We start from the raw sequence: 15,695 nt of genomic DNA, 5'->3' as shown, positions 1-15,695 counted from the left end.
TCCAGGAGTTGGGCTGCTGGTGCCTCCTCACCAGCCTGTCTGCAAAGCTGATGAGAAAGTCTCAGTGAACTTTCACCCTTTTGTGCTCCAGATCTGCAGAGCCACTAAGACCCTGGAGGAACCACCTGTAGCATTGTCAAAGAGAGCTTGCTAAAAATATTACAAGTCGATTCATTTTAGAAATTTCTTCCACCAGGTGTTCCCTGTGGAAAGTTAAGGTCTAAATCCTTGGTTCTCATTTCTGGCAACACCTGAATCTCACTTGGGGCACTTTTAAAAAGTGATGTTTGAATTGCAGCCCGGAACAGTTCAGTTATTGTCTCTGGGGTGGGGCTTGGACATTAGCATTTGTTTTTATTTTTTATTTTTGGCAGCTGGCTGGTACAGGGATTGAACCCTGAGTCTTGGTGTTATCAGCACCACACTCTAACCAACTGAGCTAACCAGCCAGCCTGGACATCAGCATGTGTAAAAATTCTCCAGGTAACACTTTTGTGCAACCAGATTGAAAACCACTGATCTAAATAACAGAAAGGCTGGGTCAGGATCCCTTCCTTGGGCATCTCTTCAGGATGTGTTGTGCATGACAGTCCCCACAGCGTCAGGATCCCAAAATGCCGCAGAGGTTTAGGTACTGACCTTAATTTTTATTTTCTTGCTCTTTCTTTATCTTTGAGACCTTAAACAAGCTCTATAACCTCCATTCTCTCATTGATTAAGTGTGGATAATAATAGTTGCCCTTCTAACCTCACCAGGCTGTTATCAGGAGAAATGAGGCAACAAATGTGAAGCTGCTCTGTAAGCTGTCAATATTATGCAAACATTTTTGCTGTTTTGAGTGTGCTCCCAGGTGCTGGGGGTACAGCTTTGATGTGTTTGAGATCATTTCTGGAGTGACATTCCTGGTGCTGTGGGTCAGATGGGAATTGGTAGACACTCTGATTTACAAGGCAGGCTGCATTCTCTTATAGGCAGGTGTGTTTCGTGGTGCGGCAGCCTGGCACCATCTGATCCTCCCCACCCCAACTTGTACAAGAGGAATTACAGTAAATGATCAAATAGTTCAGGGAACTTGAGGGACAGGAGAGGGCTATCTGGAGGGTGGGGGAACTAAAGACTCCCTGTGGGTCGATGTCTTTTCAGGGTCCAGAGAGAAATCATCAGGGGTACTTAGCTGGAGTCTGAGAGCAATGTAAAAGCAAAAAGAGGCAGAATATTAAAGACAGGCATGAGAGGATCATTGGCACGATAGAGAAGGGGCAGGGCAGTGCGGCATGGGCTCTGACCTCAGGAAGCTGATTGGGACAGATAGGACCAGCCCCCCAGAAGACAGTCACCCGTATCATGCAGGCAGTCATGACTCAGTGTGGCTTATCTGAGGCTTAGGCTTCATGAGCTGGTGGGGTGGTATGGACAGAGCACTGGCTAGGCATCAGAACTGGGTTTGAGCCCCAGCTCCAAACTCTACCACAACTTGATGCTGGGCAAGATGGCCAATCTGCTGCATCTCAGGCTTGTCTGTAAAGAAGAGTTTTGGTGTAGATCTAGATGGACTGTGAGTACAGTCCAAGCTTGCCCTGTGAAGGTGCTGAGGCCTGGGAGACTGGGGTGAGTAGCTTTGGTCAGGGAATTTGGGTGAACTGGGCCTCAGATGAGAAGGGACACTTGGTCAGGTGGAGGTGAATGGAGAAGGCAGGGCAGCAAGGAGACATGAGCAGGGCACAGATGGAAGGTCTGTGGCTGCAGAGGGCAGTGGGAAGTGGCCTCGCTGTGCTGTGGCCAAGGGCAGAGGAAGAGATAAGTGAGAAAGAGTGGGGTCAGATTACAGAAGGCCTCTGAAAGCAGCAGAGATGTGTAAATTGGCTCCATCAAGAAGGAGGGGGCCGTAGAGGGATTTGGGACAGGGTCATGATGTGATTAGGCCGCTTTTTAGCAGGATTAATGTGGCCTGGTGCTCAAAATGACTCGGATGGCGGGAAGCCAGGAACAGGGGAGGACAGTTAGAAGGCTCTTGTGCTATTTCTGGCACGGGGAGATGTGGACTGGGGGTTGGGAGGTGGCATGGGTCAGGCCTAGAGATATTTCTCAGGAAATATTGATAGGCTTGGGGCCTGGCTGCATCAAGGGTGGGGAGGAGAAGCAGCTTTTTCTCAAAGCCCAGGGAAGAGAAAGCAGAGGTGACTTTTCTGCTTGCAAACAGAACATTTCCGGTGGCCTGGCTATTTGGAGGGTCATGGGTTATGGCGCCGACTGGGGTCTGGTTAAGGGCCATGTTCCTGATTTTGCACTGGGCTCATTCGACCTGCCAGGCCTTGGGCTACCTGTGGGAGACAGAGCAACTAGCAAAACACAATCCTCCATCCTCAAGGAGCTTCCAGCCCTGTAAGATTGGCAGAATCACATTTGCAGGACTCAAATCAAATGGCACTTGAGAACAACGGTCTTGCTATTACTCAGTTTTGCTTTATGGCCATGTAGGTAGTGTGTTCTATGGGTGCTAGAAACCTCTCTGTTCCAGGTTTATAATTATTATCCAGGGACAGATCTAGGTTTTGTGGGGTTTGAAGCTTGAATAATTTTGGGGGGTCTTTCTCGAAAAGAATTCAAATATAAATATACAAATATGAAATTGCTATAATACCTACCATTTATTTTATTTTATTTTATTTTGTCGATATACAGTGTGGTTGATTATTGTGGCCCGTTACCGAAACCTCCCTTCCTCCTTACTCTCCCCCCTCCCTCCCAACAATGTCCTTTCTGTTTGCTTGTCGTATCAACTTCAAGGAATTGCAATTGTTATGTCTTCTCCCCCCCCCCCGTTTTTTTTTTTTTTGTGTGTGTGTGTGTTTGTGTGTGAATTTATTTATTTTTAGCTCCCACCAATAAGTGAGAACATGTGATATTTCTCTTTCTGTGCCTGACTTGTTTCACTTAATATAATTCACTCTAGGTCCGTCCATGTCGTTGCAAATGGCAGTATTTCATTCTTTTTTATAGCTGAGTAGTATTTCATTGTGTAGATATTCCACATTTTCCGTATCCACTCATCTGATGGACATTTGGGCTGGTTCCAACTCTTGGCTGTTGTAAAGAGTGCTGCGATGAACATTGGGGAACAGGTATACATACCTTCCACTTGATGATTTCCATTCTTCTGGGTATATTCCCAGCAGTGGGATAGCTGGGTCATATGGTAGATCTATCTGCAATTGTTTGAGGAACCTCCATACCATTTTCCATAGAGGCTGCACCATTTTGCAGTCCCACCAACAATGTATGAGAGTTCCTTTTCCTCTGCAACCTCGCCAGGATTTATCATTCAGATTCTTTTGGATTTTAGCCATCCTAACTGGGGTGAGATGGTATCTCAGTGTAATACCTACCATTTATTAAGTGTGTATTATATGCAGACATTTGATTTACAGTATTTCAGAACTAAGGTGAGGGGGATGGGCATGATGTCCCTTCATCTTAAGGATCATTTTAAGGATGAAGAAACAGGTTCAGAGAGGTGATTCAGGATGCCTCTCTGCACAGGTCATAAGGCAGGAGGTGGGGACAGGAGGGCTCTGGCCTCGAGGGCCAAATCTAATTTCCTCTTCAGTTGGTGATGACAACTGTTAGGCCCCTGAGGATCCTGAGGAGGGCTATCCTCGACCCTAGCCATCTCTTCCCTATTTAACTGTACCTTTGCTAGGCCTGGCCAGAGGCTGCTAGGATCCAGGGCTGGGGTAGAGGTTGGGGTTTTGACTCTGGCCATCTCAGGGCACCAAATGGTGCAGCCTTGGTCCCAGGAAGGTGGCCTATTTAGGCGGAGGGGGCTACATACAACTGGTAGGACAGCAAACCCTAGGGGTGAGCACCGGCTTTGAAGACAAAGGGACCTAAGCTCTAATTCTGGATCTACAACTTCCTGGCTGTAGAAAGTCCAGCAAGACTGAGGCCTCACTGAGCCTCAATTTCCTTGTTGAGTCAGGGTAGTAACCACTTTGTTTATTTGAGCTCATTACACATAGTCCTGTAAGGCAATAAGGCTCCTGATGGCGTCCTACACAGAGAAGCAATTCATCTAAGGATCTTAAGGTTGCTATTCGTCCTAGCGGTAGCACCAACACCTGTTTCCGTACCCCTTCCCCGCTTTGAAGCAGGATGGTTTCTAGTGATCCCTTTCACTCCACCTCACTTTCTCTGGGGAAGTAAAAAAGACAGCACCTGGGAGGGGCAACTTAACTGTGTCCCAGACCCCAGAGGGCCTGGATGCTGGAGAGCAATAGGAGGGGCTGAGGATGGGGACAGGCCAAGGCCTGCGGCCCAAGTCCCATCCAGCGGGGGTGCACCCTCCGGGAGAGCCTCAGGAGCCATGAATCAAGTGGGGGGGGCGTTTGGCAATACAAATCCGGCAGTAGATTAGACCAGACAGGCCGGGATGGGGTGACGCACTGCGGGTAAGGACCCAGGTTGGCGCTGTGCTTGACCCCTGGACCCGTGAGAGCAGGCAGGCACAGCACCCGGGTGCTTCCGCTCGCTTTCCACGCCAACTCTGCAAGCCCCTCCCGACACCTGCTAGGGGGCAAACTCTAATTTCCGAGGAAGGGAACTGCACCCCCCCCCCAGGAGGCCTTGTTCCGCAGCACGCCCTGACCTCGGAGGCCTCCTGTCGCGGCGCGGTGGACGGTGCCTCCGGGCCGCGCCCCGCCTGCCCAGGCACGGCGCCGCCACGCGTGACGGTGCGCGCCAGAGAGCGCCTCCTGCCGCGCGCCTGCTCCCTACGTGGGAGACGTGCAGGGTGATGCCGCACCGGGGGTGGGGGGGGGATTTTGCAGCGTCGCCCGCCCCCTTTCTGGCGCTGGAGGGAGCGGCCGCCGTGCCCCCCCCTCCCCGGCCCAGACGCCACCGCCCAGCGTTGCAGAGGCGCGCGGCAGCCAATGGGCGCAGGGGAGGTGGGCTGGCTGCCGCCTGTCACCCTCCCGGGGACGGGTGCGCGGAGACAGGGAGCGCGCGAGCCGCCGCCGCACCCGGGCCGAGTGGGAGGAGCTGCAGGAGGAGGAGGAGGAGCCGCCGAGCCGCCGCCGGAGGACCACTGCTCGCCAGGCTGCGGAGGACCGAGCGGCCCCACGCCTGCCGCCTCGCGCCTCCGTCCGCCAGCATGATCGCCGCACAGCTCCTGGCCTATTACTTCACCGAGCTGAAGGATGACCAAGTCAAAAAGGTGAGCCCCCACCCGCGCTGCCGCTGGCGCCCTGGCCGCACGCCGCCTCGCATTCCGGCATCCGCTGGCCGCCGCCGCCGCCTCCATCCTCCTGCGTCCGGCCTCCCCCAGGCCAGTGTCTGGTTGGCCTGCAGGGCGCGGGAGGAAGGCTTCGCCCTCTGATTCTCCCCGGCATTGTCAGCGTCTCCGTGTGTGTGTTCGGGGTGGGCGGTGGGGGGAGGCGGAAGACCACCGAGACTGGGCTGCTTGCTGCAGTGTCCTTGAAACGGGTTGTGGATATCAGATGGGCCCCCGGGCCCTGCGGAGAGGTGGCTGGGTGGGGACCCGCGGGCCCGTCCCCAGGGCCTACTTTGAAGGGTCCGAGCACCGTGGGCGGGTGTGTGATCACCGAGATGCTGGGGAGATGAGCGAACACCAGACGGGGGTGCTGGCTGGAGGCCAGGCATCCCATATTTGGGGTTCCCCGCGGAGGGTGTCGGGTGCCCGGGAGAAACTGTCACCGGCTCTCCCAGTTGTCTGCTCATTAATCTGAGGTCAGGGTGACCGGCACGGCTTCCCGGAACAGGGAGGGGCACAGAGGCCACCGGAAACTTTGTTCATAGGCCTCATGTCTTGAGCGGCATGTCCGAATGGAATTTTTTATTCCTCTTAAATTGTATTTTCCAGCCAGCCCAGGAGCTCAAATAAGAGACTGGTTATTTAAGTCAGATGGAGGTCTTGACATGTGTGCTGTGGCATGTGTGTTCTTGCACACGGATGCATCTCCTCACCCTGAGGTGTTGCTGCCTTTGTTGGTGGGTCTTAAAGGTATATGGTTACCTTCTGCAAGCTTTGCTACCACATTTTCAAGAAACAGCCTAAGCTGTAGGGGAAGATGCCCGTTTGATCAGTGCCAGGTCTGGCACATACTCCTGACTCACCTACGCAAGAGTGGGTGATGTTCTTGCTGGGGTTAGCTGGGATGGACCAACACAGCCAACCAGACTTTGAAGTTCACACAGGGAGTGGTACTACAGGTGAGAGGCAGAGGACAGGCCTTAATCTTCTGTGCTGCAAGCCACAGGATGTTCCATTCTCTTCCGGTCCACCTAAGATGACTCTCTCATCTGGCACCATAGGAGCAGGCCTACTGAGGGCAGTGACCTCATCAAGGTCACCTAGCAATCTCATCAAGGTCACCCAGTGAGTCATAGGCAGAGCCAGGGTGGGACCCTTCTTGCTCCACCTGGGGATTTGACTGGGCTTCTCCTGGAGGTCACCTGAGGGGGAGGTGCTGGGAGTCAGTGTCCCAGGGTTGCTGCTCCAGTCCTGACTCCTGTGCTGGGTGGGGTCCAGGAGAGAGGTAGTTAGGAGATTCCCTTCAGGCTTTAAGCAGTGGCTCTGGGGTTGTCAAGCTGTAGGAATCATGCTCGCTCCCACTACCTTGGAGCACCCTGGAGCTTCCTCTTGGCCACTGACCTCAGGGAGCCATGTATGCCAGCATGTGCATTTCAGAAATTTTTGTCAGTGGTGTTGTGCATCACTGATGTTCTTCCCATTTGAGAAGGGGGAGAGTCCTCTCAGCACAGAAGGGTGTGCCTAAACAAGCCTCCTGAAGCCAAGAGGAGTTTTTTGTCCTCCTCCTGTGTGCGGTGTTCTCTATAGCTCAAGGCAGCAGACTGATGGGGTAGGAGCAGGATGGTCTTGTAAACCTCCATCATCCGCACCCACCACTTGTGACTGTGGCCACTCGCTGGTGGTGGCCTCCAGCTGCTGAGTTGGGCCGTGGTTTGGACTGCACCCAGTGGGACATCTGTTTTATCAGATACACTGTGTCTGGTGTGGCCACAGAGCCCTTCACTCCCACAGGTGGCCTGATCCACATCTGCCTGTCTACTAGATAGGCCCTTATAGGTATCTGAGTGTGTCACTTCAGATTCAATTGATCCTTAAATCCATCCTCATTCTGAGATTATGATTCTCATATCCTTTCCCTCCTCTAGCCCTAGAACCTTTCTGGAGAAAAGATTCTTTCTTGAGGCCAAAGCTTCTACCAACTAATATTACTTGTCAAGAAGATCCTTAAAAGCAAGATGGCTTGTTTGCCACTCACTGAGAACTTCTTAGGCTGCTTTCTATGCTCGGAGTGTGTGGATTCCTGCCAGGGGGACCACCTTGACCTGCATGGTGGCTGTGTGGCACTGCCATCCATGGGTGTGGTCTCCGGGAAGCATACTGGGCCTCCTGAGGACAGGCATATAGTAGGCACTTGCTGTCATGACTTAGTCAGCTTTCTCCACTCCTGAGTGTGCAGATGCTGGGGAGTGCACATCTGCTCTTCTGGGGTCCAGGGCTTATTAGAGACCAACTCTTCTCATCTACTGCTCACCATGGGAAAGGCTGTGTGGGGGTGCAGGACTCCAAGCCCTTTTCTTCCTGTGGATGGTGACCATGATGATTTAGCCCTCCAGCCCTAGGCAGCCTCCAGGGCTCTGGAGACAGACCTGGCTTCCCCAGTAACCCTCATCGATCTTCTTTTCCTCTGGCCTGAAGGTAGGAGGCGAGGTGGGGACTGTGCTGGGGAAGGTTGTCAGGGTTGTTCAGAATACATAAGTGATCATGACAGGATGACATTTCTTTTCTTATTGCCTGTGAGGCACGTCAGTAATTCAGCCTCATAGAATGTATCCTGGGTCAAATAGTTCAAGTGTCCAACTTGAGCTTAGAGTCCCATTTTCCAGACTGCATCTGCATAATATTGGTTGATGGGCACTGTGAAAAGGGTGTCCAGGCATTACGCCGAGCTAAGCACAAAACATATTTTCCCTTCACTCTTCTTGTGCTTTAAGGAGGAAAAGGAGGTACGTGTGTGCTTGTGAATGATTCCGTTCATCAGAGTCCCGGACATTTGCTAGTTCTCTGCCTAGAGGCTGGGTCCTCTGACCTCTAAGTAATTTTTTTTCTGAACCATGTATTGGAATTTAAGTAGCTTTTGACATGCCTCTCATTCCTCCAGCTTCTTCCACTTGGGTTAGCCATTAAGAGCCTGGAGGAGGGTGAAGGATTGCATAGTGGTCTGTTTGTTTAGGAGGGAAGATGAGTCCAGAAAGTTCAGAATTTGGCCTCTGAGGAAAGACTAGACTTCCTTTTCTCCAGGCTTATCAGAATGGTGAGCAAATCCAGTAGATTTTCTCTGGGTGGGATCCACATAATCCTAAGAAGTAATCCCCATTAGTTGGTGAACAAACAGGTGTGATTTGTCCAATGGCTGAACCCAGGAGAACTTGAGTGCTTGGCCCAGGAAGACAGAGGAGAGTATGCTTAGCGATTAAAGATCTGTTTCCTCAGAGCTGGTGTCTGTCATAAATATTAAAAAAAAAAAAAAAAAAAGCAAACATTAAAAAATGCCCTTTCCTCATTGCTCAGGGATGAGAGGGGTGACAGAAAATTATGAAAATGTTGTGTGCATCTCTCAATCTGATGTTGTACAAATATCTATGAAAACCTCGCTCCTTGGTGAATCTTCGTTTACTTATTCCTGTCCCCTCTACCTTGGACGTTCCTGGGGTTTCTTCTCAGGAGAAGCCCTGTCACTTCATCTGGTTGGATAATTGGGAGTGTCATGAGGGAATAAACCGGGGGAGTGGGGTGCCTGGGAGATGGTTTCACATCTGGCCACGCTGCGCAGTGCTCCCACACTCCTGCTGTTCCCAGAGAAGGCATGGACAGCTTTTCCCCCAGAAGACTGATTTGGCATGACTGGGACTGTCTCCATGTGTGTCTACAGTCAGTGATTCCTGGCTGCTGGAATTAGCTGTTGGAGTCAGCTCTGAGCATGCCTGAGGAGGCCGTGGGGAGACGCTGGATACAGAGAGGCAACCATCTACCTCTGCATCTGGTAATCAGGTGTGGCCAGACTCTCGGCATCTACTTATTAATTTGAGGTCCTTAGAATCAAGTCTGATCACAGGAACTCAGTCATTTCTTTAAAAATTATCTGAGCCTTTTATTATATGCAGAGTACTGTGCTAGGCTGGGGTGACCACTATAAACCAGGCAGAAATGGTCCCTATTTTCATGGATCATGAATAATTATTTGCTGTGTTATGATATGTACAAGGCTCAGACTGCTATGAGAGCTTGTAGCAGAGCAGTAGTCAGATTTAGGTGGAAAATCACTAGCTAAGGAACTCTGTAGAGCCGGCTCCTGATGTTAGCCTAGTAAGTTCTTCTGGAAGCTGCCTGCAACCCCCATCCTGACCTGGGAAGGTGATGGATGTTAGTTTGGTTGGGTTAGCAGGACAGGTGCCCACTGCCTTCCAGCCTAATAAACCATAACAGCAGGATGTTATGAAGCCACTGAATGTACACTGGGTTGTGTTCCTTGTATCTGGTCTTAAAGAAAAATAGGTAAAAATTTTACTGATTGATAGATTTTTATTTCTGGAAGTAACATTGACTTCTTGGCGAACAGTACAAATGAGGATATTATACTTAGAAACTTTTTAAAGTGGAGTCAAATGGATAGTAATCAAAATGTAGTTTTGTTTTCTCTTTTTAATGGTTCGTTATCTCTGGGCATCCTGAAACACTTTATGGGTGTCAGATTAGATATCAATTATATATATAATTGAGATTACATTGTAAATGTTTTATACACACAAATATACAAACATGTATATGTGTGTACTGTGTGCTTTCCTTTGGTCTTTTAAAAACCTCAGTGAGGTTGTCAGGGCAGTAGTATTCCTGTGCTTCTCAGGGCTGCTCCCTCCCCTGGGCATCCTTCTGCCTGCCTTTTGTGCTGCACATAGAAGGATGAGATTTCATTCCCCTTTTAGAAACAGGACTGAAGGCCCACCCAGAAAAGATAAGCAATTTTCCTAAGGTCACAAGAAAATCAGGAATGGTATCCAAAGGGCTCTTGTGGCTCCCTCTGCTTTCTTTTAGGAGGAAAAAACTGTTGATTTTAATGGTTTATCTTGTAACCTGTATTTTAATTCTCTCCCCCCACAAATCCATAAATATAAGATTTAATTTTTTATTATGAAATCTTTTAGGCATGTAAATACTGAGGTTAACAAAACAAACACCTATGCATCTACTACTCAGCTTAAGAAATTACAGACACAATTAAAGCCCCTTCTGTGCCTTTCTCTGATCCCGTATGCTACTTCTCCCTCCACACAGAGGTAACCTCTCTCTTGATTTTGGTGTTTATCTTTTCCGTGCAGGTTTTTACACTTTTGTGAAATATGCATATATCTGTAAACAATATATAGTATTGCTTTATATGGTTTTAATTTTTTCTAAATGGTGCTATACAGCATGTATTCAAGCAATATGTGTTACTGCTATGTATGGTCTTAAACTTTTATAAGTGATGCTCTACTGTATACGTCCTTCTGCAGCTTTGTGTTTTTTTAGGTCAACATTATGTTTTTGAGACTTTTTAAAATGTGGATCCATGTAACTCTATTTCATTAATTTAAACTGATATATGCTCTTATATTGTGTAAATACTCCACAGTTAATTTATCCGTTCTTTTGATGGTCATTGGGTTTTCTAATTTTTCAAATGACAAACAATGCCATGGGGAACTTTCTCTCAAACAGCTCCTTCAGCACAAAAGCAAATTTCTCTAGGTTCTAAGCTGTGTACTTAAGGGCTGGAATTACTAAGTAGAGGGGTACGTGCATCTTCCCATTTACAAGATTTTGCCAAATCGCATGCCAGTTCACACTCCCATCAGGAGAATGTGCAGGTCTTTGGTATGGTTAAACCTTTATGCATTTGTAACATAATTTTTAGAGTCTGTTTTCTTCCTCAATCACTTCCATTCATATCTCAGCATTGAAGCTGAGTTTAAAATTAGCCTATTTCCTAATTTACCTTATCAGACAGAGCCCGTGCTGCAGATCACAGCTCTCATTTGCGAGCCCCACACAGGCTCCACCGACTGTGCTGCGGAAACAGTCAAACAGTACTGGAGAGGCGGCGTGGATGCAGAGGAAGGCTTAGGACGCCTCTCTGTGGCTCCTTATGCTCCAGGGTGACTCAATTAAACTTTTCTGGGAACTAAAACACACACGTGTGCTTTTGCTTGCACATTTTCTTCCTGAGTGGATCTGACCCGGGGAGGGCAGGCTTATCAGTCCCCTGAAAGCAAAGCTCAAGCCAGCAGCCTCTTGCAGACTATCTGTCTTCCTTAAAAGGAGAGGGAGGCTGTTCCTCCACGGCAGGGACAACTGAAATATGAAGTCTGCAGCCCAGTCCTTTGCAAACAGAAGCCGAGCTGTTCCTGGGCGTGACAGAAAATGTCGGCTCTTGTTCATCTTGAGTCCGTACTCTCTGTACTCGATTAAGGCTCCAGATGCTGAGACCCTGGGGCACCTTCTGCAGAAGGGAACATTTAAGGCCTACTAGGTGCCTTTCTTTTCTTTTTCTTAACATGGGTCTCATTGAATCATTAGTATTGATAATACTAATGGAAGTCAACACGTAATGCCTGTCACATTTATTGCCAGGTACTGTGCTCAAGGCATTATGAGCCTTAGTTTGTTTAATCCCTACAAGGTCCCTGTGAGGTGGGTACAATTATGATCTCCACTTTTGGATGAGGACCCTGAGATCAGATAGTAAATGGTAGAGCCAGCATTCAGACCCATCAAGTCTGATGCCAGAGCCTTGCTTTTTTTTTTTTATTGAGCTATAATTCATATACCACAAAACTCACCATTTTAAAGTGTATATTTCAATGGTTTCTAATACATTCACAAGGTTGTGCAACCATCACCACCATCTAATTCCAGACCATTTTTATCACCCCCAAAAGAAACCCTGTACGCATTAGCAGTCACTTCCCATTCTTCCCTCCACCCAGCTCCTGGCAGTCACTCATCTGCTTTACTTTTTATGGATTTGACTTTTCTCGACATTTCATATAAATGGAATCATACAAAATGTGGCCTTTTGTGTCTGGCTTATTTCACTTAGCATAATGTTTTCAGGGTTCATGTTGTAGCATGTGTCAGAACTTCATTCCTTTTTATGGCTGAATAATATTCCATTGTATCTACATACCACATTTTGTTTATCCATTTGTTAGTTGATGGACATTTGGGTTGTTTCAGCTTTTCAGTTATGAATAGTGCTGCTAAGAACATTTGTGTATGAGTTTTTTTGTGTGGAAATGTGCTTTCATATCTCTTGGGTATATATGTAGGAGTAGGAGTAGAATTTCTCAGGGAGCCCTTGCTTTTAACCACCTCAAGGAAGGCATCATTAATTTGGAAATCAGAAAACTGAGACCTCCAAGTGTTGAAGTAACTTGCTGATGACTCACAGCTCATGAGTGATGGGGACAGGAACACTATTACCAGGTCCCCTGACTCAGAACCCATGTTCTTTCCACCATACTACACCCAACTCTTTCATCTGCAGTCTAGGGAAATAAATCCAAGGAGGGAAAGGCTGGAGGGGAGGGGCAGAGGTGGGATCCTCTGGGTCCCGTGACCACCATCTCCTGCTGCTCCTCAACACTAGCAGGCTGGCTTGTCCCTGCCAATCCCCCATCCCCGGTTTCTCAGTGTTGATGAACCCCTCCTACATGGGAAGGAAATTAGTACAGTAAAGTCATTTACAGTGAAATGTTAGGGATTTGCCCTGTTTTTCAAATCTTTCCCTGCACCCTTTTCATTTGTTATCCTCCCCCATCATTGTTTGCATTTAAGAGGACCCCCAGGGAGGGCAAGGCTTAACCTGCAAGACACCCCCCACCCCAGCTCTTTGTAATACCCATTCCTAGCTCCTGCCTGGCCATACTGTAAGCAACTGTTGATTTCATTGACTGATAGACACATGGGGTTTGCCTTCAGCTGTGTTGTTCTCTCAGACCTCGTTTCTCTGACATCTCCTGATGCCCTCCAGGGCCCTGTCTGTGCAGGTGGGGTGAGTGGAGTAGGAGACCCAGGTACTACCACTGTAATAAAGATACCACCTCACCTTTGCAAAGTTCTGTTCCATTTGTAAAAGACTTGCTTTAGGAAGATGCTTGATTTAGTTGAATCCTTCTAGCAACCTTGGATGTAGGTATTTCTTCCTGCATCTTACATATGGGGCAGGTGAGGCCCATAACATGGCATTGACAGGATCTTGGTGGCCAGAAAGCAGGAGGGCCAGGACGGGGACACAAGCTTCCCTGACACCAGTGGGCAGCTCTTCCCATGCATGCAGAACTAGAACTGTGGACTGGGGCTTCAGATTCCCTAAGCCGTTGATGGGTTCAGGGCATGCTACCCCCAAATATGGCACCTTGGCATTTGAATAAACAGCAGAAACAGGAAAGTCAGTCTCCCCTTCCTTTGCCTTTCTCCTCTAAAGCAGGTCATAAGAGCTTCATTCAAGAGATGCCCACCCTGTACCTGGAGGAAAGGAGCATCCTTTTCTCTGAAGACACAGGGACACAGAGAAGAATCTGAACAAACAGGCCTTGCTAAGGTCCCCCCAGTTTGTTATTAGATCATACCCCCTTTGTCCAATCAGGCCCATAACTATCCACTTCTAGCATAAAAAATGCAGGGGTTTACCCATTTCTTCAGGTCTTCATTTCCTTATCAAGGTTCCCATGTCACATAAAACATATTAATTTGTATGCTTTTCTCTTGTTAATCTGTCTTTGGTTATAGGGGCCTCAGCCATGAACCCAAGACGGGAGGGAAGGATATTTCTTTTCCCCTATACGGTGTTGTACACTGCAGCAGCCTCCCAGTAGAAACCATCTCCCACAACAGAGCTGTGTCTGAAATGCTAGGGCAGTGCTGTCTGGAACAGTAGCCACCAGTCACATGTGGCTGCTGAACACTTGAAACATGGCGAGTCTGACTTGAGATGTGCTGTTGAAATGTGAAATCCACACAGGTTTTCAAAAATTTCATGTGACAAAAAGAATATAAAATAGCTCATTAATAATTTTAAAATATTGGTTACATGTTGAAATAATATTTTGGATATGCTGGGTTAAATAAAATTTTATTAAAATTAATTTCACCTATTTTTTTTTCCACCTATGGAGCAAACCTTGTATGGGATCCAGACCTTTGACCTTGTTGTTATAAGGCTGTGCTCTAATAATTTTACCCATTTTTAAAATGTGGCTACTAGAAAATTTAAAATTATATACGTGACTTGCATTATATTCCTGTTGGACAGTGCTCTGCTAGACAGTGACTCAGAAGTTTGGACAAAGGCTCTCTGCATTTAAAGCAGTGGGCTCCTATGTGTCCTTAGGTGTTGGTCTCCTTGTCTATGATACTAGGAGGCTGGAATCCATTACCTCTAAAGGATCCTTCCAGATTCAGTAGTGTTGCTAGGTGGCCATCAAGCTCTTTGAGCCTCAGTTTCCTTATCTGTCAGATGGGATAAATGATTTCATGCCCACTTATCAATTTGGAGAATGGACGTGGAAACACTTGGAAAGTGTACAGAACTGTACAAGTGCCAGTGTTGTCATTATTTACCCAGAACATATCTGTAGGCACCTTACGTAGCCAAGTGACGGACGATAGCTTTCTGGATAACAGAGGGTAGGCAGACGACCAGAGCCCCAAGCCTGGGCAGGGATCCTGCCTTTGCCTCTAATTGTGTGTGAGAGCTCGTGGACCATCTGTATGTCCATGTTGCCTGGCCAAATGGACAGATGAAAATGGCACCATTAGGGGCCGGCCCGTGGCTCACTTGGGAGAGTGTGGTGCTGATAACACCAAGGCTGTGGGTTCAGATCCGTATATAGGGGGCTGGTTAGCTCACTTGGGAGAGCGTGGTGCTAACAACACCAAGTCAAGATCCCCTTACTGGTCATCCTTAAAAAAAGAAAGAAAGAAAGAAAATGGCACCATGGATTTCCGAAATGCCTGTGTTCTGAGGAATCCTCAGTGCCATGGAGCTCCTGTGTCCACCAAGTGTGGGCGAGAGGGCAGTTTTCATTATTGCTGTTCTCCCAGCAGAAATGCACAGAGATGGAAGCAACTTGCTGAAAGTCGTAGAGGGAGGCAGTGCAGCTGGACGAGGCTGGAGGTCTTTTGATTTCTAGCCCTGTCCCCCTCCCAGCACTGCAGCGTCTGCAACCCACAGTGTTAGGGCTTGGTTGTCTCACAGTGAAAGTAAACCTGTCTGTACTTCAGATCCTCTCCTCCCTCCTGTCTGTAGGTGCCTGGGACGTTGGGAATTGAGTCTGGAGGCTGGTCCCCTCCTGAGCCATCAACAAGGAGGCTGAGAATTAAGCCTGTTGTTCCTGCCCTGCCACATTCCAGGGCTGTTCTGTTCCCCTTGAGGAAATGGGAGCTTTTATTTTTAGCTAGTTCCATGTGACAGCTTTGTTCTCTTCCTGGGTGAGGGCTTGACCACTCTCACCAGCTAGGAAGCTTCTACTAATGGGTGTCAAAGTTACTGGAAGGACCTCGGGCATGACCTCCGGGCTTTCTGCTGGGCCTCCTAGCAAGAGG

General features: G+C 48.3%; 1 protein-coding gene and 1 non-coding gene across 2 annotated transcripts in view; one reads left to right on the top strand and one right to left on the bottom strand.

Moving 5' to 3' along the window:
• Window positions 1-375: 375 nt before the first annotated feature.
• Window positions 376-449, bottom strand: TRNAI-GAU (transfer RNA isoleucine (anticodon GAU)). The gene has a single exon. It is a non-coding gene; the product is annotated as a tRNA-Ile (tRNA).
• A 4,566-nt stretch (window positions 450-5,015) lies between these two features.
• Window positions 5,016-15,695, top strand: part of HK1 (hexokinase 1) — a 68,191-nt gene continuing 57,511 nt past the window's right edge. The window contains exon 1 of the mRNA XM_063101765.1: window positions 5,016-5,213. Coding sequence (XP_062957835.1) covers window positions 5,151-5,213 — 63 coding nt within the window. The 5' untranslated portion in view covers window positions 5,016-5,150. The remainder of the gene's footprint in view (window positions 5,214-15,695) is intronic.

This window comes from Cynocephalus volans, chromosome 7 (assembly GCF_027409185.1).
Source record: "Cynocephalus volans isolate mCynVol1 chromosome 7, mCynVol1.pri, whole genome shotgun sequence".
In the NCBI taxonomy this organism is placed as follows: Eukaryota; Metazoa; Chordata; class Mammalia; order Dermoptera; family Cynocephalidae; genus Cynocephalus; species Cynocephalus volans.
Note: the sequence above shows the minus strand (reverse complement) of the source record. Positions and strands in the feature narration are given on the sequence as shown.